General features: G+C 43.6%; 1 protein-coding gene across 1 annotated transcript in view; it reads right to left on the bottom strand.

Annotated features, from left to right (window-relative positions):
- Positions 1–24,732, bottom strand: part of LOC126998025 (plasma membrane calcium-transporting ATPase 2-like) — a 96,617-nt gene that overhangs the window by 24,172 nt on the left and 47,713 nt on the right. The window contains 5 exon segments of the mRNA XM_050859307.1: positions 217–234; positions 471–482; positions 2,481–2,681; positions 7,843–8,062; positions 19,376–19,422. Of these exon segments, the coding sequence (XP_050715264.1) occupies positions 217–234; positions 471–482; positions 2,481–2,681; positions 7,843–8,002 (391 nt within the window). The 5' untranslated portion in view covers positions 8,003–8,062; positions 19,376–19,422.

Below are 24,732 nucleotides of genomic sequence, written 5' to 3'. Positions count from 1 at the left end.
AGTGGTCAAATTAGCTGGTTCATTATCGGCAAAGTCAGTCATTGTCTTAATTATCCAGTATCTTCCTGTTGCTTTAAGACTGAGGCTGCAGAGAGAGCTACAAGAGGGGCTTTACACTGTACTTATCGAAGGGAGAAGCTGGTTAAGAATGTACTTTTACTAAGTTACAATACAGAGTAATGCATTCTTTATTGGGGATTTTGTCCTCCTCATTACCTGCTTCAGCAATTCCCTCTAAACGCCATTGGTCATGAAAGTAGAATGGCATATTCATATAAACATAAAATTAGAACTATGAAAAAAGCCAGTAGGTAAAATGCTACCATAATAATATGCATTAGTCACAAAGAAAAATGTATATGAGTATTATTAGTATATATATGTGTAAAGCTTAAAGTTAATATTAGTCATGATCTCCTTTTCTCTTTGAGCACAAACTGTTGTAAGTAGAAAGGCAATGGCTTACTTACTTTCTGGTAATCCTGGCAGAGAGGAATATGCAAAAAAAGAGAGAATGTTAATAATTACTATGGCCCAGACAGACCCAGACATAGATACAGAAAGGTACATGGAGAGAAAGGAGTGGGGGCCAAGAGAGGGGTGTGGAAAAGAAAGGAAACAGAGCATAAGAGTGCAAAAATGGAAAGACGAAGAGAACGACGAAGAGAACGAGAGTGAAAAACTGAAAAGAAAAAGTCAGAAAGAATGGCATGTTACACCAAGTATTAGAAAAGCTACTTTAAGCTAAAAACCCATCACATACATATAAATTGCGGACTCAAAAGTCACACCAAACTCTGGAAAAAACCCTCTTCTTATCAGACAAAATCATGACAAGAAGCAATGCCTCTCATGCAATGTTATTCTTTTCCCTTGTATTCCTGATTTCTGGGCATGCACAGCCAAACCAGACATGAAATAGAGCCAAACACAGCATGGCAAATGGTTGGACAACACGTGCAGAGAATATGTGTATCTCTCAGCCACTAGCTTGGAAAAATACACACACTTTGATGGGGCGAAAAATGCCACGCAACATACCTGCCTCCCACACAGAGCAGGGTAGGTTGTGCAAATATCAGATGAAAGGAAATCATCGTTGCATTGTGCTTATCCAATGCCGTTAGGCCAATGGGGCACACAGGAATTGCCTTCAGTGCATCCGATAGACCGAGACAGGAGGTAAAAAAATCGTTGGTGTAGTTCCGTCAAGTGGACCGAAGTTATGATATTTGCCTGAACTTGGGAATTGCTTTTAATCCTCCCGAAAGTTCCAAATAATGAAGCGTTTGAAGATTTCTCTTAAGTAGATCTGTACAATTATCGGTATTTCTTTGCACTTTTGTCAGTTTTCCCCAAAATTGGCAATACTCTGGCGTCTCCCTTGAATACTCTCTGTTGTGTCATACCCCTAAGAGTCCATTTAAGTGTAGCGGGATAGTCGAACATACACTCCATGTTAAGTGCAGCCTGATAGTGTTAAGCTGAGTGCAAACTATGACCATCCAAAACTGATACAGGAAAATACACATCCTAGAAATCATTTGCTCTTGAGATTTATGGGTGATGTTTGTTTGGTGAGTGGTGCAACAGTGATGCAGAATGAGGGCAAAGGTGTGACTGGCCGGTGTGCGCCATGCAAGGTTATGTCAAGATAGAGATAGATAAATATAAGGAATTGTATACTTTTATGAATCAAGTTATATAAATAGTACTCAATTACGGACAAAATTTTAAGTGGATTTTCAAATTTAGTGATGTATGTAAGTCTTCATGTCTAAATATTTGTGGGAGATCAGTCATAAGAAAAAAATCTAATATGTATCTTAAAAATAAGTGAAAATGTGTGTAAAAAATAATTACCCTAGTGTGTTCATCTCTCTCTCTCTCTCTCTCTCTCTCTCTCTCTCTCTCTCTCACAACAACAGAAAAAAACTAGAGAAAAACGTAGGCCTACACTATTAGGATAACAATCTCTTCTTCAACACTCACTACCTCACTCACTCCCTTCACTCCTCCATTGGTAAACGGTCTCAGCTGAATTTTGATAGAGGGCAGCACTGTATCCGGTCCAATGGCGTGGAGACGGAAATACAGTATACCTCTCATTTGTTTCTCTAAAAGGACCGTGAGGCAAAGTACTACACTATTTAATGAGAGAGAGAGGAGTATCAAGGCACCTCTCCATCCGACATTGATCTCTCTTCTGGGTCTGGCATTCTCTTCAACTCTCTTTTATAGGAGCGGTAGGCTAGTTAGCGGGATTTTTTCATTTTATATTCTTTTTTTGCCCTTTAGTTGCTTTCTTTGTGCTTAGTTGTTATTATCTTTGGCCTCCAGCTGCTTCCGTTGCTATATAAAAAATTTGTATCGCTTTTCTTCCATCACGCCACGGGACCCGATAACATCTGCCCTCGACACACGAAATTAGGTAAGTCCCCCTTCCACCACTCCTTCAGGCCCGGCCACCACCAACTCACCTGCGTCTATGCTTTGCTCCGGTGGCCTGTAGAAGGATAGCCCCAGGGACACCACGGCGGCCACCTGCAGGATGATGAGCGTCACGTCCTGCAGCGCCTCCCACACCAGCGTCAGGAAGGTCTTCGCCGGCTTCGGAGGGATGACGTTGGAGCCGAATGTCTGCCGCCGATGCTCCATGTCGCTGGCGTTCCCGCTCAACCCTGTGGCGGGGAGAAGAGGTGGTGAGGGGAGGGTAGAGGTGAAGTAAGGGGAGATAAGAGGTGGTGGTGAGAGGTGGGGAGAGAAGGTGATAGTGAGGGGAGATACTATAGATGATGGTGAGGGAGAGAAGAGGTGAGATAGTGAGGGGGAGAAGAGGTGGTGGTGAGAGGAGGGGAGAGAAGGTGATAGTGAGGGGAGATACCGATACTAGATGATGGTGAGGGAAGAAGTGATGTTAAGAGAGAGGTGGTGTGGTGGGGGAGGAGGAGGTGACAGGGAGGGAGAGAAGAGCTGATAGTGAGGGAGAGAAGAGGTGATAGTGAGGGAGAGAAGAGATGACGGTGAGGTGTTGACGGTATTATAGACCTCACATAGACACTCCTACAGACACCTTTCCTCTTTCCCGCTTCTACGCACTTCATTCTTCTGGTTTTCTGTTCTTAAATGATTTCTTTTGCTCATGTATTAATGTTATCTATTCCTCCATTCGCATGTTCACTATCTTCGTCTTCTACACGCCTCCCTTTCTTCCTACGTCATTTTTTCTGCTTTTCTTTTTTTACATAATTTCCTCCGTTCATGAATTTTCTCTTTCATGTTATCTATTCTACTGTGTATTCTCCTGTTGGCATGTTCTCTTTCCTTTTTTTTGTTCTACTTAGCGTGTCTTATCATTTCAGTTTCCTCCCTTTCTCTTATCTGTTTCACGTCTGATAAAACGATTCACTATGATATTATTTACTGCTACTTCGCATCTTTCTTTCCTCCTTTCCTTCCCCGTTGAAATGTGCGCAAAACAGTTGGCTATGATGCTATTCAATCGTCATCCTAAACGACATCTTAAATATTTATGAACCTAATGACTCTCTCTCTCTCTCGCTCCATATACATGTTCCGTGACCCTGAATAGCCTAACATCACCACCTGCGTCACCATCACCTGTAATCAAGGAGGGCTCGTGTTTTCCCGGAGCACAGGAGCATCAGTTATGAGTCCCGAGCATCAGGTGGCGAATGTTTACCCTCTCCAGGTGTGCGGGGGGCGAGGTAAACCTTTGCACACACACACACACACACACACACACACACACACACACACACACATTTGACATGGCTTTCGTAGGCGTTCTGGGTATTTCCACGGGTACTCTTATGACCCGGGTGGTAGTTCGACCCTTCTTCTCTACCATGACCCTACAAGAAGCGCTCAAAAAACCCTGATTAGTCTCTTTCAACACACATTTGACATGGCTTTCGTAGGCGTTCTGGGTATTTCCACGGGTACTCTTATGACCCGGGTGGTAGTTCGACCCTTCTTCTCTACCATGACCCTACAAGAAGCGCTCAAAAAACCCTAATTAGTCTCTTTCAACACACATTTGACATGGCTTTCGTAGGCGTTCTGGGTATTTCCACGGGTACTCTTATGACCCGGGTGGTAGTTTGACCCTTCTTCTGTACCATGAACCTAAAGAAACGCCTGAGAAAACCTGATTAATCTCTTTCTCGACCTTTGGAAATAGTTGATGTGAGGGGTCGAAGCGTCTGAGAGTGCGGACTTCACACAACAGGGAGGCGGAATACAACACCCTCTCCAGCTGACTCACATGACGGGGCCGGTTCAAGGAAATATTTTGGGAGTGTGTGAGAGAATGGGAAGAAGGGATGGATGGAGGGTCGAAGAATGGGTTGGGGGAGAGGAATGATTAGAGAAAGGCATGAGAAAAGAGTGGAAGAAAGGGAGAGGTGCTGAAAAAAGGGAGAGTACTAGAAAGAGGAAAAGGAGGAAGAGGAGAAATCGAAGGAAAAGAAGGAAGAAAAGGGGAAGGAGTCTGAGGAGAAGGATAACGAAAAGAAAAAGGAGGGAAGAAAGGGAGAGGTGCTTAAAAAAGGGAGAGGTGCTTAAAAAAGGGAGAGTATATAATAGGAGGAAAAGGAGGAAGAGGAGAAATCGAAGGAAAAGAAGGAAGAAAAGGTGAAGGAGAACGAAAAGAAAATGGAGGAGAAGGGAAAGAGTAAGGAGTCGGAGAAGGAATAGAAAACGGAAGAAAAGAGAAAGATCAGAGGAAAAGAAGAACGAAAAGGAGAAAAGAGAAAGACGAACGGAGGGAAAATGGGAAATATAAAAGGGAGACATACACATAAAAAAGGGTCCAACAAAGAAAGGAAAGAGAAATAACGCTCGAAAAAGATGCTGTCATAAGAGGGAAGAAGAGGAAGGGAACAACGAGGCAAAGGAGATGAAAGAGGAGAGCTATAGAACGGAGAAGGGAGGAAAGGGAAAGGGGAACACCACGAGAGGGGGAGGAAGGGGCATAAAATCGACAGGAGTGCTATTAATGTCTTGAGGTACGGGTGTTGGTAGTTGTGTGGAGGGGGAGAAGGGGAGGGGAGCAACATGGAGTGACGGGGAGAGGAAACCTGGGTGAGAAGGGGGGAGAGGGAAGAAGGGGTGACGAAAAGAGGGGAGGAGGAGAGCTAGGGGGAAGGGAGGAGGGGAGAAGGAACAAGAGGTAAAGGGAAGAGGAGGGGAGGGAAAAAGGGAAGGAGAGAAGGGAGTAGAGGGGAGTAGAGGGAAGAGAAGAGGGGTGAAGGGAAGAGGAGGGAAGGAGAAGAGGCCAAGAAGGAAGGAGGAAGAAGAGGGAGAAGGGACTGAGGTAAAGGGAGGAGAGGGGGAAGGGGAGCGGGCGTCGGAAAGTATTGGGAAAACGTTTACTATTGGTATCGATAAGTAAAGGTTCTTGCTGGTGATCTAGGAGGGAGGGAAGAAGGGAGAGGGCGAGGGAAGAGAGAATGGGCGATATGAAGGAAGGAAGGGCGACTGTGGAGGGAAGCAGGGAGAGGGGAGAGAAGAGAGAATGGGCGAGGAGATGAAGGAAGGAAGGGAGACTGTGGAGGGAAGCAGGGAGAGGGAGAGAGAGGAGAATGGGCGAGGAGATGAAGGAAGGAAGGAAGGGAAGACTGTGGAGGGAAGCAGGGAGAGGGGAGAGAGGAAAACGATGGCTAGGAGGCGAAGAAAGGGTGGAAGGAAGGGCTGTAGGAGAGGTAGGAGGGAATAGAAAAGGAAGATGGTGGAGAGATGAGGGAAGGGAGGAAAGGAGAGGAAGGAAGGAAGGAATGGTATAGGGGAGGAAAGTGAGAGTAAGATAAGAGAACGAAAGTGGGAGAGGAAGGTCAAGAGGAAGAAAGGAAAATAAAAGAAAAGGATAATCTGGAGAAAGGGAGGGAAAAGGAAGGGAAGTGGAAGTATGGAAGTTTGAAAGGAAAGGAAAGGAGGGAGGAGGAAGCGTTGTGGAGAAGGAAAATGAAGAAGAGAGAAGAAAACGATAGGTAGGAGAGAGAGAAAGAGGTAAAAGAAAGGGATATAGGGGCGAAAGGTGAGGAAAAGAGAAAAAAAACGATAGCTTGGAGAGGAAGGGAGGGAGGGAGAGAGGAGGGAGGAGGAAGGGCTGTACAGGAGTTAGATAAATGGGTAGAGGAGGGGAGAGAAAAAGAGGGTGGCGGGGAGAGGAGGAAAGGGACCGACGAGGGAGAGAGAAGAATAGCCTGACAGGTGGAGAGAAAGGAGACAGAGAAAGGTAAGTCATTGCTGAGGGAGAGGTGGAAGGAAATGTCAATGGAGAGTACAAGAGGAAGAGGGGGAGAGGGGGAGAGGGGCGTGAGGGTGAGATTACGACTGAACTAAAAATAAACAATGAAAAAAAGAATGACAGGGGAGGGAGACGGAGGGAGGGAGCATGTAGGGTGAGGGTAAGGGAGATTGTACGATAATGAGGAGAGGAGAGGAAGGGGAGGAAAGGAAAAGGGAGGGACATACCACAGAGGGGGGAGATTTAAAGCTTCTGGGTTATATGCAGTGTAAAAATATATATAAGATGGAATGATGGAGGAGGAAAGGGAAGTGGGGAGATAAGGAGAGAAAAAATGAGAGAAGGGAAGGAAAGGGAAGGGGAGGGACATACCACAGAGAGGGGAGAGGTAAAGATTCTGGGTGATCTGCAAAGTGTAAAAAATATGTATATGACGGAATGATGGGGGAGGAAAGGAAGTGGGGAGATAAGGAGAGAAAAAATGAGAGAAGGGAAGGAAAGGAAGGGTAGGGACATACCACAGAGAGGGGAGAGGTAAAGATTCTGGGTGATTTTCAAAGTGTAAAAAATATGTATATGACGGAATGATGGGGGAGGAAAGGGAAGTGGGGAGTTAAGGAGAGAAAAAATGAGAGAAGGGAAGGAAAGGGATGGGGAGAAACATACCATTGAGGGGGGAGATTTAGAGCTTCTGGGTTATATGCAAAGTGTAAAAAATATATATAAGATGGAATGATGGAGGAGGAAAGGGAAGTGGGGAGATAAGGAGAGAAAAAATGAGAGAAGGAAAGGGAAGGGGAGACATACCACAACTGAGGGAGATATAAGTCTTGTTGAGCTTAATTAAAAGGCAAGATAAAAGTAGAGCAGGGAATGAGGAAGATGGAGATGAGTATTGCCAGGTTGGGAGAGAGGGAGAGATGGAGTAAAGGAAGGAGTAAGGAAATGAAGGAGAGAGTCATTCCATTGGTCTTGGGGGGGTGGGGGGTGAGGATTATGGTGATTACAAAACGGAAAGATGAAAACAAAATAGGACGGAATAATGAGGGAAGGGACATTGCAGAGTGGGGAGAAAGGGAGAGGGAGTAAAGGAATATAGAGGAGTGACATACCGTTGGGCAATGAATAAGTAAAGCTTCGTGGGGGGGGATTATGGTGATTACAAAACGGAAAGATGAAAAAAAAAATGGGACGGAATAATGAAGGGAAGGACATTGCAAAGTGGGGAGAAAGGGAAAGGAAGTAAAGGAATGAAGGGGAGTGACATACCGTTGGGCAATGAATAAGTAAAGCTTCGTGGTGATAAAAAAAACGCCAAGATAAAAGGAAAATGTAAAGGGAGACAGATGTGGGCGAGTAGGGAGAAAGGGAAAGGGATCAGAGGAATGGGAAAACGTCTTTATTGAGCGGCGCGTCATACCATTAGTCGGGGAGGAGTAAAGCTTCTTGGTGATGAAAAAACCCGCCAAGATAAAAGGGAAATGGAAAGGGAGATAGACATGGACGAGTAGGGAGAAAGGGAAAGGGATCAGAGGAATGGGAAAACGTCTTTATTGAGTGGCGCGTCATACCATTGGTCGGGGAGGAGTAAAGCTTCTTGGTGATCTCCAAAGTGCTGCCAAACTCCCTCTGGATGCGCTCCACTCCCTCTATACCGCGCGACTCCATCAACTCCCGCAGCTGGCGCAGCGTGACGCCATACTGCGCCGGACGACCGTCGATGGTGGCCATGGTGCCGGCGCTGCGCTCCTACCCCGTCACCAGGAGCGCGGCACCCCAGCTACACCGTCCCTGGAGAGCCGAGAAGCAGAGTTAGGAGGGACATAAGGCTAAACACAAGAATAGATTATCTTTCACACACACACACACACACACACACACACACACACACACACACACACCGCTCCAGCTCTACGCACACAAATAACCAGCTACACCCTTCCTGGAAAGCCGAAAAGCAGAGTTACGAAGGAAATAAAGGTATATGCAAAAATAGATTACCTCACACATACGCACGCTACACCGAACAAACATACGTAATCCAGATACACCATACACACACGCCAAAGCTATACGCCTCATACTGTCCCTGGAATACCGAAGACGCCAAATTAGGGAAGAAATAATGTTATACAGAAGAATAGATTACCTCTCACACTCACCACTCCAGCTCTACCATTCAAACATTCTCAAATACACCACGCACACAAGTAACAACGTTGCCAAATTATTGTACTCAAAACATTGCATTTATCAGTTCCAGGGCTCAAAACTTTGCTACCCACACAGATAACGAAATTCTAGTTAAAGTTCTCGTTAAAATCATTGCTTATTGGCGTTTGTTTGCGATAGCTGTGAGTCAGAAACAGGAAAATACGACGTGCTGAGTGGCTGAATACGATAATTTGGTAACCCTGACAACTCCCACAAGCAAAGTTGGGAAGGAAGTAAAGTGCAAGAATCGATTACCTCACGCACACGTCATTGCACCTCTGACATACAAGCAAACTCCAGCAACAGAATACACACACGTCACCATAACACCGTCTCTGCTGTACCGGAGACGTGGAGTTAGGAAGGAAATCAAGTAATGTGCAAGAATAGATTATCTCACACACACGTCATTGCACCTCTGACATACAAGCAAACTCCAGCAACAGAATACACACACGTCACCTTTACACCGTCTCTGCTGTACCGGAGACGTGGGGTTAGGAAGGAAATAAGGTACAAATATATCTCATACAAACACGACGGGCCAGCTTATCACACAATCATACTCCATCTACACCATACACTCACACACACGTCAGGGCTATACGCCACTATATACCGTCCCTGCAACACCGATGAAGCAAGGAAATAATGTTATGCAAAGGAACAAGCCGGATATTGCCGGATTACAGGAGTGTTAAGTACCCGGTCCGGTATAGATTAGGTTAGTTATGGTTAGGTTAGATTGGGCAACGTTGAGCTGTATATTTTTCGACATAATTCTTGAAGCGGGAAATACACTGAGAATAATTAGTAGAGGGACACGGCTCAGCGGCTCGGGGAGGTTCCCATTACACACACACACACACACACACACACACACACACACACACACACACATCAAGTTCGTAATCTCCCTAACCAAACGAAAAACTACTAAAATTCCTTATAGTGTTTTTAGTGTTGATATAAGAGGTAATGAAAAATTTTTGAAAACCACGCATGAATCTCTTCTAGTATCGGGTGTTGAGTTGGAAAAAAAAAAAAAAAAAAAAAAAAAACGGACCTTCACGGAGAATATATAGTTTGATTTGGGCGCTAACTAAGACACTATACTGAACTATGGAACTTGATCCTAACCCCACCAAACACACCATACTCCAGCTGCACCATACACACCCACCATAGCTACACAGTCCCTAAAAAAAACATAAAAAAAAACATAATGAGAGGGTAGGAAGAAAGTAATGACAAGTATACAAAAACATACCTCATCCAAACACGACCTCCTATACACACAAACCATACAAACAGACATACAAGCCATACAAAGACCATACACAAAACCAGAAATCCAGAAAACACCAACGATATGAAGTTAAGAAGGAATCGATGTATATGAATAGCCAGAAGTATGCACGGAACAAACACCGTACGCCATAATGTCTCCTCTTAACGTGAAAATTAGTGACAGATAAATAAAGAATAGAAAATAAACACTCCCTTAGCACCTACGACGGGATATTAGTGGGAGGGATGCGTGAGTGTAAAGGTTAGATGTATGAGCTCATGCCACACCCACACACATACATACGCACACACTCTCAACCCCGGCTACACTCGACATTAAAAGTATGAAAAAAACGCAAATACAAATGGGGTGGAATATGAAACTCTCTCTCTCTCTCTCTCTCTCTCTCTCTCTCTCTCTCTCTCTCTCGACATCGACATTAAAGTATGAAAAACGTAAATACAAATGGGTGGAATATGAAACTCTCTCTCTCTCTCTCTCTCTCTCTCTGGTTACGAAAATTAGAACACTGGGAATATTAATCGCTGCAATAATGTAGTAGCGAAGGAAGAAATAATCGCACAACCTTATAGTTTCGTAAGGTTGTGAACTTTTCTAGATGGAGCAACTATTATTAAAGGTCAGAGTAATCTTTAACATTCATTATTTTTCCCTCTCTACTATCTTTTTTTCCTTCCTCTACCTCTTTATCTTCTTCATTATCTCTTCCCCTTTACCATCTTCTTCTCCACTCTTCTTCTTCTACTGATCTTTTTTTCTTCTTTTTCTTCTTCTTCTACCAGACTACTACTACTACTACTACCATTACTATTTTATCACTATTGTTATCATAATTTACTATATATAAATTCTCTATTGCCAGAACTAGGAAATATGCATGCGGTAATAATCTATGGAGTGTCATTTGAGTGTTTTTTTCTTCTTCTAATTAAAGTAAAAAACGAGGCAATGAAAGTTAAAGCGACACTGTAAGGGGCAAGAATAAAAGTGTGTAGTGTGGAATTAAAATCTAAGTAATTCACGACCACTTCCTTCCGTTGTTCACTTATTCACAACCACTCATCAAATCTCTCTCTCTCTCTCTCTCTCTCTCTCTCCATTTGGTATACATTTACATTATTATATTTTTTTTATCTTCTTTTCTTTATCTACTTATTTTCTTGTTGCTTTTTTCTTATTTCCTGTTTCGTTTTTTTTATATTTTCATTTCCTTGTTTCCCATTCTCTTTTTATCCCTTTTTTCATATATTCTGTTCCTCCTCTTTAATTACTTGATCTTCTCTCTCTCCGCTGCATGCCAGACCTGAGACGAAATGAAATTCTCACCACGCGACGTATTGAGGTCGGAGACCAAATCTCTCTCTCTCTCTCAAAAGGGAAACATGATGAAGGGCAAGAAAAAAGAAACCAAAGAAGAAGGAAGAAGAAGGGAAAGGAGAGAAAGCAAAGGAGAGGAGAGAGAGAATAAGAGGAAAGATGGAGGAAAAGGAAGAGGAGGAGGAGGAGAGGAGGAAAAGGTGGGAGAGATAACAGAGTGGTAACATTACAAGGGGGGAGAGAGAGAGAGAGAGAGAGAGAGAGAGAGAGAGAGAGAGAGAGAGAGAGAGAGAGGGGGAGAAAGGAGGGGGGGGAAGGAGGGAGGAGAGAGAGGAAGTGAGGTAGAGGAGTGGCTCTTCCTCTTCTTGGTAACTCATCTATGTAAATAAATTTCACGCTTAAGAGAGAGAGAGAGAGAGAGAGAGAGAGAGAGAGAGAGAGAGAGAGAGAGAGAGAGAGAGAGAGAGAGAGAGAGAGAGAGAGAGAGAGAGAGAGAGAGAGAGAGAGAGAGAGAGAGAGAATGATTTAAGAGAAGAAACGTAATCAAGTAAATAAAAAAAATGTAAACAGCTTAAAAAAACAAACTAATTCCATGTGATTTCTTGACAACCGGAACACACACACACACACACACACACACACACACACACACACACACACACACACACACACACACAGGAAGGCTTAAAACTGTGGCCTAAAAAAAAAATAATAAATAAATAAAGAACAAATGTAACGTGATGGCGGTGTTCAGAGCAATGATTGGACTAGACATTATTGAGAAGAGACGGTCTGTATGCATGAGATGGAAGAGGAAGAAAAAAACATCACACTCTGTACTGGCGGGGGGTTGGGATGGCATGCTCCTCCCTTCTTTGTTATTTACTTGCAACAATAAACCATCAATCAATCAATCATCAAAACAAAAAATAAATGAAAAAGATAAAATAGATACCCCAAATATTTCTTCGTAAAGGTTAACAAAAATACGTAAAGACAACAAAATCAGGAAGTACTCAGACATGCAAATCAATGTCACTTAAGTAAGAGAACAAAAAGTGAAATCGCTGACATAACCACAATTATCTAAACCAAAACAAACAACAAAACAAACAAACTAGCACCGGACACGTCAACACAGGTAATGACGTCAGGTGGATGTATATGGGGGGGACAGGGGGGGGGGTAATAAAGCAAAGGTAAGGTAAGGTAAGGTAAGGTAAGGTATGCGTGTAATTAGTGTGACGGAACAATAGTCGTTCTAAAGTGTGTCGGGACTGAGGAGGAGGAGGAGGAGGAGGTGGAGGAGGAGGAGGAGCGGTCTAGGAGTGTACTAAGTCATCCTTGTCAGTAGACCGGATTTCCCTTCCCTTAGACACCCCTTGATCCCTCCATTACGTCATCAACTCACCTTTGCTTAACGCTGTTACTCTTCAGTCATCCAGCCGCGGCCTCGAACACTAGCCATAACCAATGAACGATACTCGGGAATGTCTTAAGATCGACAACCTCAGCGTCTGTCTCACACGAACCTCGAAGTCAAGTCGCACACCCACTTGAAGTTCCCTGAAGCCTCAACGCAGCGAAGTCAATCCCACACGCTTCGAAGTCCGTCACACACGTACTCGAAGTCACTCACACCTGGGCCCGCGTTCAATCAGTCTTCGGCGCGGTCACCTGTTGACAGCCGCTCTTGACACCTGGTTCAGTCAATCTTTCGATCTCCCAAGACGTTGTCAACGGAATACGGGAATCACTTGAGTGTGTCGGTTCTCTCTTCGCATAAAGCGCTCAGATCGAATCCAACACGCTTATAAGGTTCACAATGAAGAGTTATCACGTGGAGAATGAGATGGAGAGGTTGAGTACTTGATTTCGTCTTGTCGCCCGAATACTAGACTCGATTCCCTTCATGAAACGCTAGAGGTTACGGCTTGAAACGCTTCCGAAGAGTTGTCACGTGGAAGACAAGATGGAGAGGTTGAGTACTTGATTCCGTCTTGTCACCCGAATACAAGACTCGATTCTCTTTATGAAACACGCGAAGATGCAGTTTCAAACACTTCCAACCGCACTGGACGGAGGTAAAACGACGAGATAGACTAAAGGACGGAAGTCAGGTCCCTCTACTTCACCTCGACACGTAAAGCAAGTCCAACACGCCTCTCTGTACCCTGGACGGAGGTAACGCGACGAGGTAGGCGAAAGACGGAGATCGTGTCCTCGCTGTGCCGCGCCTGACGCTGACGAGGCAGTGATTGCAGGAGACACAACCAGTACGCCACCACGCCGCCGAGTCAGGTCCACCGGCGCCCTGAGTACATAAAAGCCTACCGCGGCGAGTCACAGTTACAGCAGTGACGTAGGAAGTTGGTGACGTCAAAGGACTCGCCTCTATCGTCTCTATTTACCCGCCATGATAATGCTCGCTGGCCGTTCTAGCGCGGCAACTCTCTCCCTTAACCTCGACATCCTCCTCCTACTCCTACTCCACATCCTCTCCCCGCCTCTCTATTCCACCGCAATCATCAATATTTATTCCATTCCACGTCCGGCCCTGAGCGAAAGGTAATGAGAGATGAGTAATTCAGTTTCACAAGCTTAATACCTGAGCCGGGGCAGCAGCAGCCGGCCTATGTTTTAATTACTTATAGTGCGTTTCGTTATAAAAAAGGACACAGGAAATATTTCATCAGATGGCAACCGACGTCAGAGTTGAATACCAGTTTGTGTTGGTGCCCAGCGGCGTAATGAGACAGACACATGCGGTCACAGACTCCCTTCCCTTCGCGTCACTGTATGAGAACTTAATTACTTAACTTAGAGGAACGCAACGAAGAAAAAAAAGGTAGACCGTTCCCCCTTCGGCTATGCGTGTCTACCTGTCTATCTGTATCAATGTGTGTATGTTTGTATGTCTGTCTGTCTCTCCCTCTGGCATCAAGTACTCTAGTCGATACGGGTCTCTCTCTCTCTCTCTCTCCCTATTATGTTCCTTCTTTTCCTTTATCTCCCCATTACATTTTTTTCCTTATCGTTACCTTTCCTTCTCTTACCCACCTCCGTTTCCTTTCCTTCACCCATTCTCTCTCTTGCAACATAATACCGTAAGCACCACTGGCTGACCTCATCGCAACAACACTCGGACAAGCATCTCAATTACAGTACGGTGAGCAAACTTCCTACGTCAGAGCAACTTTTCCGGAGGCACAAGCATCCCGCCACGCAACCCTCATTGACACTAATTATAGATGCAGCAACACAAATACAGCGACTCCACACAGACGATCGGAGCCCAACTAACCTTATCACGCAACACACAAACCTCCTCCTCTTCCTCCTCCTCCTCCTCCTCCTCCCAATTTACCTGTGTGTGTGTGTGTGTGTGTGTGAGTGCCCAGAACTATATATACACACGACAGGGGGCGGAACGAAGAGATATCATTGTTTACTACGTCTGTTAACTCCCATATTCCCACTGTTACCAGAACCACATCACTTCTTATCGAAACACGCAAACACACACAGTACAGGGATGTGGCTATACTGACTCATGCTTTGTAGTAGTAGTAGTAGAGGAGATAATGTTAATGAAATGTTGTTAAGTAAATGTTTCCTAATGCGATGTTTTAATGGTAGGATTCCATTACCATTTCTAAGTGTTCCGAACCTGAAAATTCTCTCTAAATGGTAATGCAAAGTTAGTGTGTTATGGACTCTCTCTCTCTCTCTCTCTTCTCTCAGTATCGTTGAGGTATTTCCTATTATCTGGTAGGCTAAAACTAGTGTGTGTGTGTGTGTGTGTGTGTGTGTGTGTGTGTGTGTGTGTGTGTGTGTGTTAATTTTTCGAGTCGTGTTTGTTTAAATTATATATATATTTAAATTATTATTATTATTATATTTATGCACTTTAAGACTGTGTTTGTGACACAAGATATTATTCATAAACTCTCTCTCTCTCTCTCTCTCTCTCTCTATTTTCACCCACACACACACATTTACACACAATCAACCTGACACACACACACACACACACACACACACACACACACACACACACACACACACACACACACACACACACACACACACACACACACCACAGGGCTCAAAAGGGTTGATGGTTTTTCATTTCGCCTCTTTGTTTTCCTTTTTTTTTCCCCTTTTTTTTGCTTCGTCCTCGTAGTCTTGTTCTCGTCTGTCTTTCTGTCTCGGTCTCTTACGTCACCACCAAAAGATTTTGCGTCATATTTTTTTGGTTATTTTTTTTTCCACCTTCCTACAGCGTTTTCTACTCACATTTATTTATTTTTCTATTTCTTCAAAACATTTTATACAACTTCAAAGTCCTTTTCTTCTATTTTACTCGTCCTATTCTTTTTTTTCATATCACTTATTAAATTTGTAATCTCACTTCGAAAACTTATTAGACTCTATATAGTTTTTTGTCCTTGCAGTATCTTCCTTTAAATTCATCCTACTTCTTAACACTCTTGAAACTTACTATATTCATTTTTTATCATAACAGAATCTCCCTTTTAATTAATCCTATTCATAAACACTTATCAAACTTCCTATATGGCTTTTTCATCATAACAGCATCTCTCTTTTAATTCATCCTTTTCCTAAACACTTATCAAACCTACTACATCACTTTTTAATCATCACAGAATCTCCCTTTTAATTCATCCTATTCCCAACACTTAACAAACTTACTAAAGTGCTTTTTATCATTACAGAGTCTCCCCTCTAATTCACGCTATTCACCAACACTTATCAAACTTACTACATTGCTTTTTTATCATAACAGAATCTCTCTTTTAATTCATCCTATTCCCCAACACTTAACAAACTTCCTATATTGCTTTTTGTCACTACAGTCTCCCTTGTAATTAATTCATCCAATTCACGAGGGCTAATCAACTTACTCTACTGTTTTTTTTTATCATTACAGAATCTCCCTTTTAATTCATGCTATTCACGAAACTCAAGGGCCAATGAGACGGAGATGAGCACTAAGGCCACGCGCATTTTTTTTACTTCAGGAACTTGTATCTGTCAGTATATTGCATTTTCCGAACTGTCATATTCATCGTCACATTATATTTGTTTAACTCTGATTCATCACTCTTCCTGAACTCTTTTCCCTTTAAAGTTTCACATTTCATCGCTTTACGTCATAATCTTTCCTGTTTTCCCATTCTCTCATACTCCTTTCCTTTTCCTTCCCATGCTATTTATTCTTCTTCCCTCAGACGTTCCCTTCTTCCTTCCGTTTACACTTCTATTTCTTCTCCTTCCCTCATACCTTCGCCTCTTCCTTCCCCTTCTCCTAATTCCCCTTTCTTGCCTCAGTCTTCCCATTCTTCCCTCTGCCTAAGATTACCCACAATTCATTTTTTTTTTTTTAAGGAAACACTCCCTCCACATGTCTTCCCTCTCCCTCTCTCCCAGTCTCCTCCCCTCTCATCTCCCTCCATGTCTCTCTCCTCACCTCCCCTACGTTGACGGGGCGGCCAAAAATACTTAAAGGGGAGAAGAGGGGAGAAGAGGGAGAGGAGAGGGAGGGGACGAGAAATACCCAGACAGAAAAAAAGGGAGTGCAAAAAAAGGGAGAGTAGTTGAGTCGACGGGAAGAATAGTCCAAGGAGGTTAAGTGCGGAGGAATGACAGACATGAGGAGGAGGAGGAGGAGGAACACTGACAAAGATAAACAGGTGAGACAGATAGACATGTTGATTAAAAACCGATAAAGAAGACCAGACGAAGAGAGAGAGAGAGAGAGAGAGAGAGAGAGAGAGAGAGAGAGAGAGAGAGAGAGAGAGAGAGAGAGAGAGAGAGAGAGAGAGAGAGAGAGAGAGAGAGAGAGACGCAAATTCAAGGGGAGACTAAAGAGGAAAGAATACTGAACACTAACATATGTAGCAGATTAATCTCAACAGCCTCCCTCCTCCTCCCCCTCCTCCTACCTGTCTACACCTCTTAAGAACTCCTCCTCCTCCTCCTCCTTCCCCTCCTATTCCTTTCCACTACCACTCTGATTCTTGTCCTCGAAAACCTAAACAAGAAATAATAAAGGAAAAAATATATATAAATGGCAATAAAACTAACAAAAAGTGATGACCAGAAAGAAAACGAATAATGAGACAAAAAACAGAGAAGAAAAAGACAAAGAGAACAAGGAGGAGAAAAGAATGAGAGAAGAAAATCAGTCACGCGAACACAGAAAATAATGATAACAAAAACGAATGAGAATTATGAGACAAAACAAAGAAGCAAAAAGACAAAGGGACAGGAAGGAAAAAGTGATTAAGAGTAAAACAAAGAAAAACGCAGAAACTAAGGAACGGATGCGAATAAAGAAACAGTAATAAACGGGACTTCTAAAATAATGCGGATAAAATAGAAGGAAAAACAAAACAAAAAAAAAAAAAAACGAAAACGATAATGGCGACAAAAAAGTGACTCGGTTAAAACAAAAGGAAATATAATAAATGCGTAAAAGACGAACGCACATAACAAACAACACAATACTAATAACCATGAAGAACTATATTAACAATGAGGTAAAAACAAAAAAGGAAAAAGACGAAGACGAGGAGGAGGAGGAGGAGGAGGAGGAGGAGAAGAAAAAAAAGGAACAAATAAAAAGAACAAAATAGTAATAAGAAAAAATAATAAGAAAAAAATGAGAAAAAAACGAAAACGACCAGGAGAAAAAAAATGATTCTGCGTAAAAGCAAAAGAAAAAAAACAAAACAATAAATAACATAAAACGCTAAAATAAATAAAACCACTGTTATGCCGGACGTGTTACTTGGGTTCCGTGTCGCCGTCAGGAGACTCAGTGGGAGGGAGATTATGTAAAACACCTTGCACAGCTTCTGTAGTTTAATATTCCTCCTTAGTACAATTCACTCTGACTCTCAACTGACTACTAGCTGACTACGACTTATTATGACTGTGACTAACTCCTCTCGCCCCCTACTATATATATACCGAACAGTGCAGTCTAGAACGTTACAATATGTTCGGTCATACAAGAATGAACAAGTAGCAAAAATCTGGGCGAGTTGGCAACACTTCCCGCCTGGTGCCTGACCGTGCCACGCGGAGCGCAGGGGGGGCCTTGCACCCCGCCCCCCGCCCCCCTGCTCGCTCCTTCTGGAGTCTTCCAGAGGCCCATAGACCCCGGGGGAAGCTTCCAGCACAACAAAACAATATGGAAATAACCGAGAAAACTGCGAATAATTATAAGATAAAGCAGATAAATTAAGAGACGAAGAGGAAGAGAAAAAGAGTCAGATGGAGGAAAACAAATCAAACAATAACCACGAACACAAGTAAAAAGACGACTAAATAATGATAAGCAGGAGTAATAAAAAAAATAATAATAAGATGAAGCAAACAAAAAAATACAAGATGGCGAGGACGAAGAGGAGGAGGAGGAGGGCACAAAAGTGAGTCAGAATAAAGCAAACAAAATACACACACACACACACACACACACACACACACACACAAAGCCGCAACACTTCCGATCAAGCGCGCGTCAGAGGGTACGAAGAGCGAGACAAAACATCACATGGTTGCCGACTTTCCTGCCGTACGCTGACGTGTTGCTGTGACGCTTTGGGGGGAAGGGGGAGAGTGGTGTGATGCTATATATAGAACGGTGACACACACACACACACGCACACACCCACAAGGTCGAAATGATAGTGTGTATGTTATCGATTTCTTTTTCTTTAGGTCATTACCATTTGTGACGTCTGTGTTATCATGTGTGTGTGTTTTGCACCTTGTCTTCTTTCTCTCTCTCTCTCTCTCTCTGATCTCTTATTCGTTTTCTAGGTCCTTATTTGTATTAGTATTACTGTTGAGAGAGAGAGAGAGAGAGAGAGAGAGAGAGAGAGAGAGAGAGAGAGAGAGAGAGAGAAAAAATAAACATACATAAATTATAATCCACCACACGAACATTTACAAACACACACACACACACACACACACACACGGCACATAAAAAGTGAGAGTGCCGTGTGGAACTGCTAGGATTCGTGTGCCTCTCTGTGTGTGTGTGTGTGTGTGTGTGTGTGTGTGTGTGTGTGTGTGTGTGTGTGTGTGTGTGTGTGTGTGTGTTTTATGGGTAAATAACAGAGTGTAAAGGTAAAGTTTAAGAGAGGAACATTTATGTGTGTGGGTGGGTGTGTGTGTGTGTGTGTGTGTGTGTGTGTGTGTGTGTGTACAGGTACGTTACTTACCTGGGCAGCCCCCACTATCCTTCACTCATCTACCCGTGTGGCTTGCTCTGTGAAAAGAAGAAAAAAAACACGTTAATAAAGAACAACAATAACATAAAAAAATGACAACACCGACAAAACAACAACAACAACAACAACAACGACAACAATGACCACAACGGAGAGCTTAAAAATATCATGGGAAAGTACGGAAAGGTCAATTAAAGGACAAATTCATCATCTTTATAATCATCATAATCATATTCAAATACAAAAAAAAAAAAAAAAAAAAATAAAATTCCAGCAGTTGTGTGTGAGGTGAGGTGGCGGCAGCGAGGAGGAGGAGGAGAGGTAGAGGAGGGAGGAGAAGATTAAAAGGGAAGAGAGAAGAGTGGTTCGAGTGTAAGAGAGGAAGGGAGAGAAACGAGCAAAGATAAGAGGAATGAAGGAGGGAAGTGTAAGAAAGAGACGAAGGAAAATAAATAAAGGAAGTGGAGAGGGGAGGGAAGGAGAGGAGAAGGAAGAGAGGGAGATTAAAGAGAAGGAAGAAGAGGAGGAAAACGAAGAGGTGGAAGATGGAGAAAGAAGCAGAGGGAAAGGATGAGGAGGAAGGAGGAGGGGAAATGAGGGGAAGAAAGCAGGCGAAAAATGAAGAGAGGAGAGGAAAAAGGCGGGAAAAGGAGAGAAGAACTAAGGAAAGGAGAGAAGGATGGGAGGGGAAGAGAGGAAGAGGAGGAGAAAGAGAGGAGAAAAGAGGAGAAAAACGGATAGGAGAGGCTGAAAGACAAAGAAGAGAGAGAGAGAGAGAGAGAGAGAGAGAGAGAGAGAGAGAGAGAGAGAGAGAGAGAGAGAGAGAGAGAGAGCAAAGGGGGAGAAAGACGGGAACTGAAGGGGAAAGGAAAGGGGAAGAACGGGGAGGGGAAAAGAGGGGAAAGACGACAAAGAGGAGTGGGAGAGGGAGAGAAAGGAAAGAGGGGAAGTGAGGGAATGGCGAGAAATGAGGAAGAGGGGGAAGGGGAAAGGGGAGGAAGGGGGAAGGGGGGCGTTGGCAGACGGGGGATGGAAGTTATATTTATGTTGGCAGGGGCTGGCAGGGTAGGGTGCCAGTGCCCTCCCTCCCCCCTACCCCCCTTAACATCTGGCACTCCTCCTCTTCCTTCCTTCCTTCCTTCGTTCTTTCCCTCCTTCGATACACTCCCTCAAGCGTTCCCTTGTCTAACTTTCCCTTTTTCTTCACTTATTTTTCCTCCTCCTTATTATTTCATCCTTTAATATCCTTCATTGTCTTCGTTTCACCTTTTCTTCATTGTTTTCCTATTCTTCATCTTTCATCACTACCTAATATTCTTTCATTCACGCCAACCTATTCTTGTCTTCATCTTTTCTTCTTATTTTCTTTTTCTTCACCTCTTCCGTCAGTACATACTATTCTTTTATTCACTTTTATCTTTTCTTGTCTTCTATATTTTCCCTCTCTTCTTCGCCCTCTTTAATTCTTTTCTTATTTTCTGTCTATATTTAGTGCATCTTCTTTCCTATTGTCTTCTCTGGTTTTCCTCCATTCCTCTCTTAACTCGTTTCCTAAATCGTCTAATCTTTTTCTTTCTCTCCACTTCTTCCACCTCCTTCATCCTACTTTCCTGTCTTACTCTTTCTCTTCACTCCTCCTTTATTTCTTAACTCCCTGCCTCCATCTTTCACATTATTATATTTTCTTCCTTCGTTTCTCTTTTCATTTCATTATTTTCTTTCTTCTGTCTCTCCTTTACCAACACTTTCTTCCTCCTCTTCCTTCCTTTCTTTTATCTCCTAGTTTCTTCTTAGTCTAATCCTCCTCCTCTTAATTACTTGCAACTTCTTTATCTTCCACTCAACTTTATATTCCTCTTCTTCTTTACGCCTTTCTTTCTGTTCTCTTTCATTCCTCTATTCCTGACATCCTCCTTCTTCTCCCTCTTCAAAATAGTTCTCTTCTCTCCCCTTCCTCCTCTTTTATGGGTCGGCTATTACGTATATTCCGTCACCATCGCCATCACCACCACCTCGACCGCCGCCAACACAACCACCATTACGATGACGAGGAGGAGGAGGAGGAGGAGGAGAAAGAGGAGAGAGAGAAAAAATTGAGGTGGTGGCGAAGTGACATTAAGTAACAGTCTCCTCCTCCTCCTCCCTCTTCCTTCTCCTCCTCCTCCTTGTTAGTGAGGGTCGTTCACCTAATGGAAGGTTTTAATTTGACGATAAAATTAAAGTTCAGAGACGAAACGAAGAGGACCCCCAAAATCTGTAAGACAAAAATGGAGATACAGAAGCAGGTGATATATTTCACCCTGAGGAAGGTCAGGAGGTGGAGGAGGAGGAGGAGGAGGAGGAGGAGGAGGAGGTCAAGTATGAACAGTAGCCACTTAAACGTACCTCTCCTCCTCTTTTCCCCTCTTTCTCCTCCCCTTCTTCCTCCTCCTCCTCCTCTTCCTCCTCTTCTTCCCCCCTTCAACCAACACTCAACCCCCTTTTGTGTCTGGCTCCCCCTCTCTTCCTCCTCCTCCTTTCCCTCTACAGCCTCAAACAATCCTTCTTCCTTTGAACCTGTGGGAGGGGAGGAGGAGGAGGAAGATGAGGTGGAAGACGAGATGAGGCGGAGGAAGATGAAAGGAGGAAGAGGAGGAGGAGGAGGAGGAGGAGGAGGAGGAGGAGGAGGATACATAAGTGAGACGGGAAAGGAATGTCACCAAACTCTAATTATGAATCTCTCTCTCTCTCTCTCTCTCTCTCATTAATCAGTGCCTCCAAAGGGAATAGACACGTGCCGGAAAGAAAAGGAAAATAAAGAAAATAAAGAAGAATTTCCTCCTGACATAACCTTGGCAGGAGGAGGAGGAGGAGGAGGAAGAGGGGAGGAGGAGGAGGAGGAGGGAAGAAGGAGGAGAGCTTGGTATTGTGTGTGAGAGAGAGAGAGAGAGAGAGAGAGAGAGAGAGAGAGAGAGAGAGAGAGAGAGAGAGAGAGAGAGAGAGAGAAACACGTGACAGGTGAGGGGAATGCAATCAGCACCTTTTTTAATACCTGTGTGTGAGTACAAATTATAAGGGAATCGGATCCTCTATAAGAAACATTAAGGGAATTCATGACTTTTGGGTTCGATTCCACCCCACACTCTTTTTTGGGTACATTTTCCTTATCAATCTACATTCCACTCCTTAACTTATTTATTCCCAAGCCTGGCAGGTCTATTTATACAGCTAATCTTTCCTTTTTTTTACTAATTAAACGTCTCAATCTTGTCATTAGAATATGCTGTTCATCCATCATTAGTTTTCTTCCATACGAGTTTTTGTGTTTAAGGGGAAGATAGAGATGGATAAATAGATGGATTGACAGGTAGATAGACTTTTTTTTTACATCAATGGACACGGCTCAAGGGCAATAAAAAGAGTACAAAAAAAAAGCCCGCTACTCGCCTCTCCTATAAAAGATAAAAGTAAAGAGTAGCCCAAAGAGAAGTCAGACAAAATAGTCATACAAAATAGTCATACAAAATAGATATAACTAAAGGTACCCATTCTTACATATAATTATGAATCTACCTGTCGTTATTTCAGTTCACGAAATCTAAAACGAAGAACAAAACGACAAATAATTAAAAATAGAATCATGAAAAGCGGATCGGTGATAAATGTTCCAAAATAGAAAATTACGTAAAATAAAATGATAAGAGAGAGAGAGAGAGAGAGAGAGAGAGAGAGAGAGAGAGAGAGAGAGAGAGAGAGAGAGAGTGTCAGTCAGTTCCAAATTCCTCACCTCTTCACTTTCTAATCTAATCATCGACAGGTAAAGGTCAGGACACAGTGGACATAATTACTTTTTTTCCAAACGTCATTACATTATCAAACTATATAAAGAACCACTGTTAAGACACATCCACTCCCACCCACTCCCCCTCAGCCACGCACTCTCCCTCCTCATCCACGCACTCTCCCTCCTCATCCACGCACTCTCCCTCCTCATCCACGCACTCTCCCTCCTCATTCACGCACTCTCCCTCCTCATCCACGCACTCTCCCTCCTCATCCACGCACTCTCCCTCCTCATTCACGCACTCTCCCTCCTTATCCACGCACTCTCCCTCCTCATTCACACACTCTCCCTCCTCATCCACGCACTCTCCCTCCTCATTCACGCACTCTCCCTCCTCATCCACGCATTCTCCCTCCCCACCAACCTCCTCTCACCCCTCTTCCACCCTTGCTCGTTCCTCATTCATCCACTCTTACAACTCATCCAATCTCTCCCACTCCTCATCTTCCGTCTCTCCCTCTTCACTTCCATCCTCTATCACTCCATATTCATCCACTCTCCTTCATAAAACCTCTTACTCAAAGTCCTCTCTCATCCACATTCAAGCATCTTCATCCACACCTTACTCAGCCATGTGTCCAGTCAATCAGTCACACAGTCAGAGCCATTCAGTCAAGACATAAATGAACCAAATAGGGATCAGTCCGTAAACCAATCAGAGCTATCTAGTCAGTAAGTTAAGACATTCAGCTGAAGAACCAGACAGCCAACCAAACAGTCAATCAGTCACTCAGCCAATCGATAGACCAAATATATCAAATAGCAAGCAATCAGCCAGTCAGCCAGTCATTCATCCAATAAAGCAGCCACCTAGTGAGTCAGCGAGCCCGTCAGCCACTCAACCATTCAGTCAGCCAGCCAATAAACCAGTCACGCGTTACGTCGGCGAACCATTCAGTCAGTCACCCAGTCAGCCAACCAATAAATCAGCCAGTCAGAAAGCCACTCAGTCGGTCAGTCAACCAATCAACCTGCCATACATTAAGTCAGCCAGTCAGTCAGCCCGTTCGCCAGCCCGTGCATCTCTGCCATACTTGAGTCCCATTAGGCTTGCAAACAAAAGCCTTTATTTGTGGTGCGGTAAACGGCTCGGGGCTTTTTGCTGGCGCCGAGTAATGGTCTTTGAAATGGATCAGTAACAGGTAGATGGATAGATAGATAGAGGGAGAGACAGAGAGGGAAAGCATGCAAATGGATAACGATATGGGTGGTAGAAGTGGTGGTGCTGGTGGTGGAAGTGGTTGTGGTGGTAGTGGTGGTGAGTCCTTGGCAATACTGGGCGAGTTTCTCAAGTGTTTAATTTCAAAGTTTTGCCCTGTGTGGTAGACCTGCCTCCTCCTCCTCCTCCTCCTTCCTTCTTTCCTCCTCCTCCTCCTCCTCCAGTAACCTTGACCTTCCAGCGGACAATAGGGTCATTTTCCTGTCCGGTCCAATAATGAATCACTTTAATAACACTCCAAGGGTCAAACTATACTTTTCATGGACATTTTACTCTTTATTTTTACTCCCATCCTTTACTTTATTT

This window comes from Eriocheir sinensis, chromosome 13 (genome assembly GCF_024679095.1).
Source record: "Eriocheir sinensis breed Jianghai 21 chromosome 13, ASM2467909v1, whole genome shotgun sequence".
In the NCBI taxonomy this organism is placed as follows: domain Eukaryota; kingdom Metazoa; phylum Arthropoda; class Malacostraca; order Decapoda; family Varunidae; genus Eriocheir; species Eriocheir sinensis.
The sequence above is the reverse complement of the archived record's forward strand: the minus strand, read 5'-3'. Positions and strand labels throughout refer to the sequence as shown.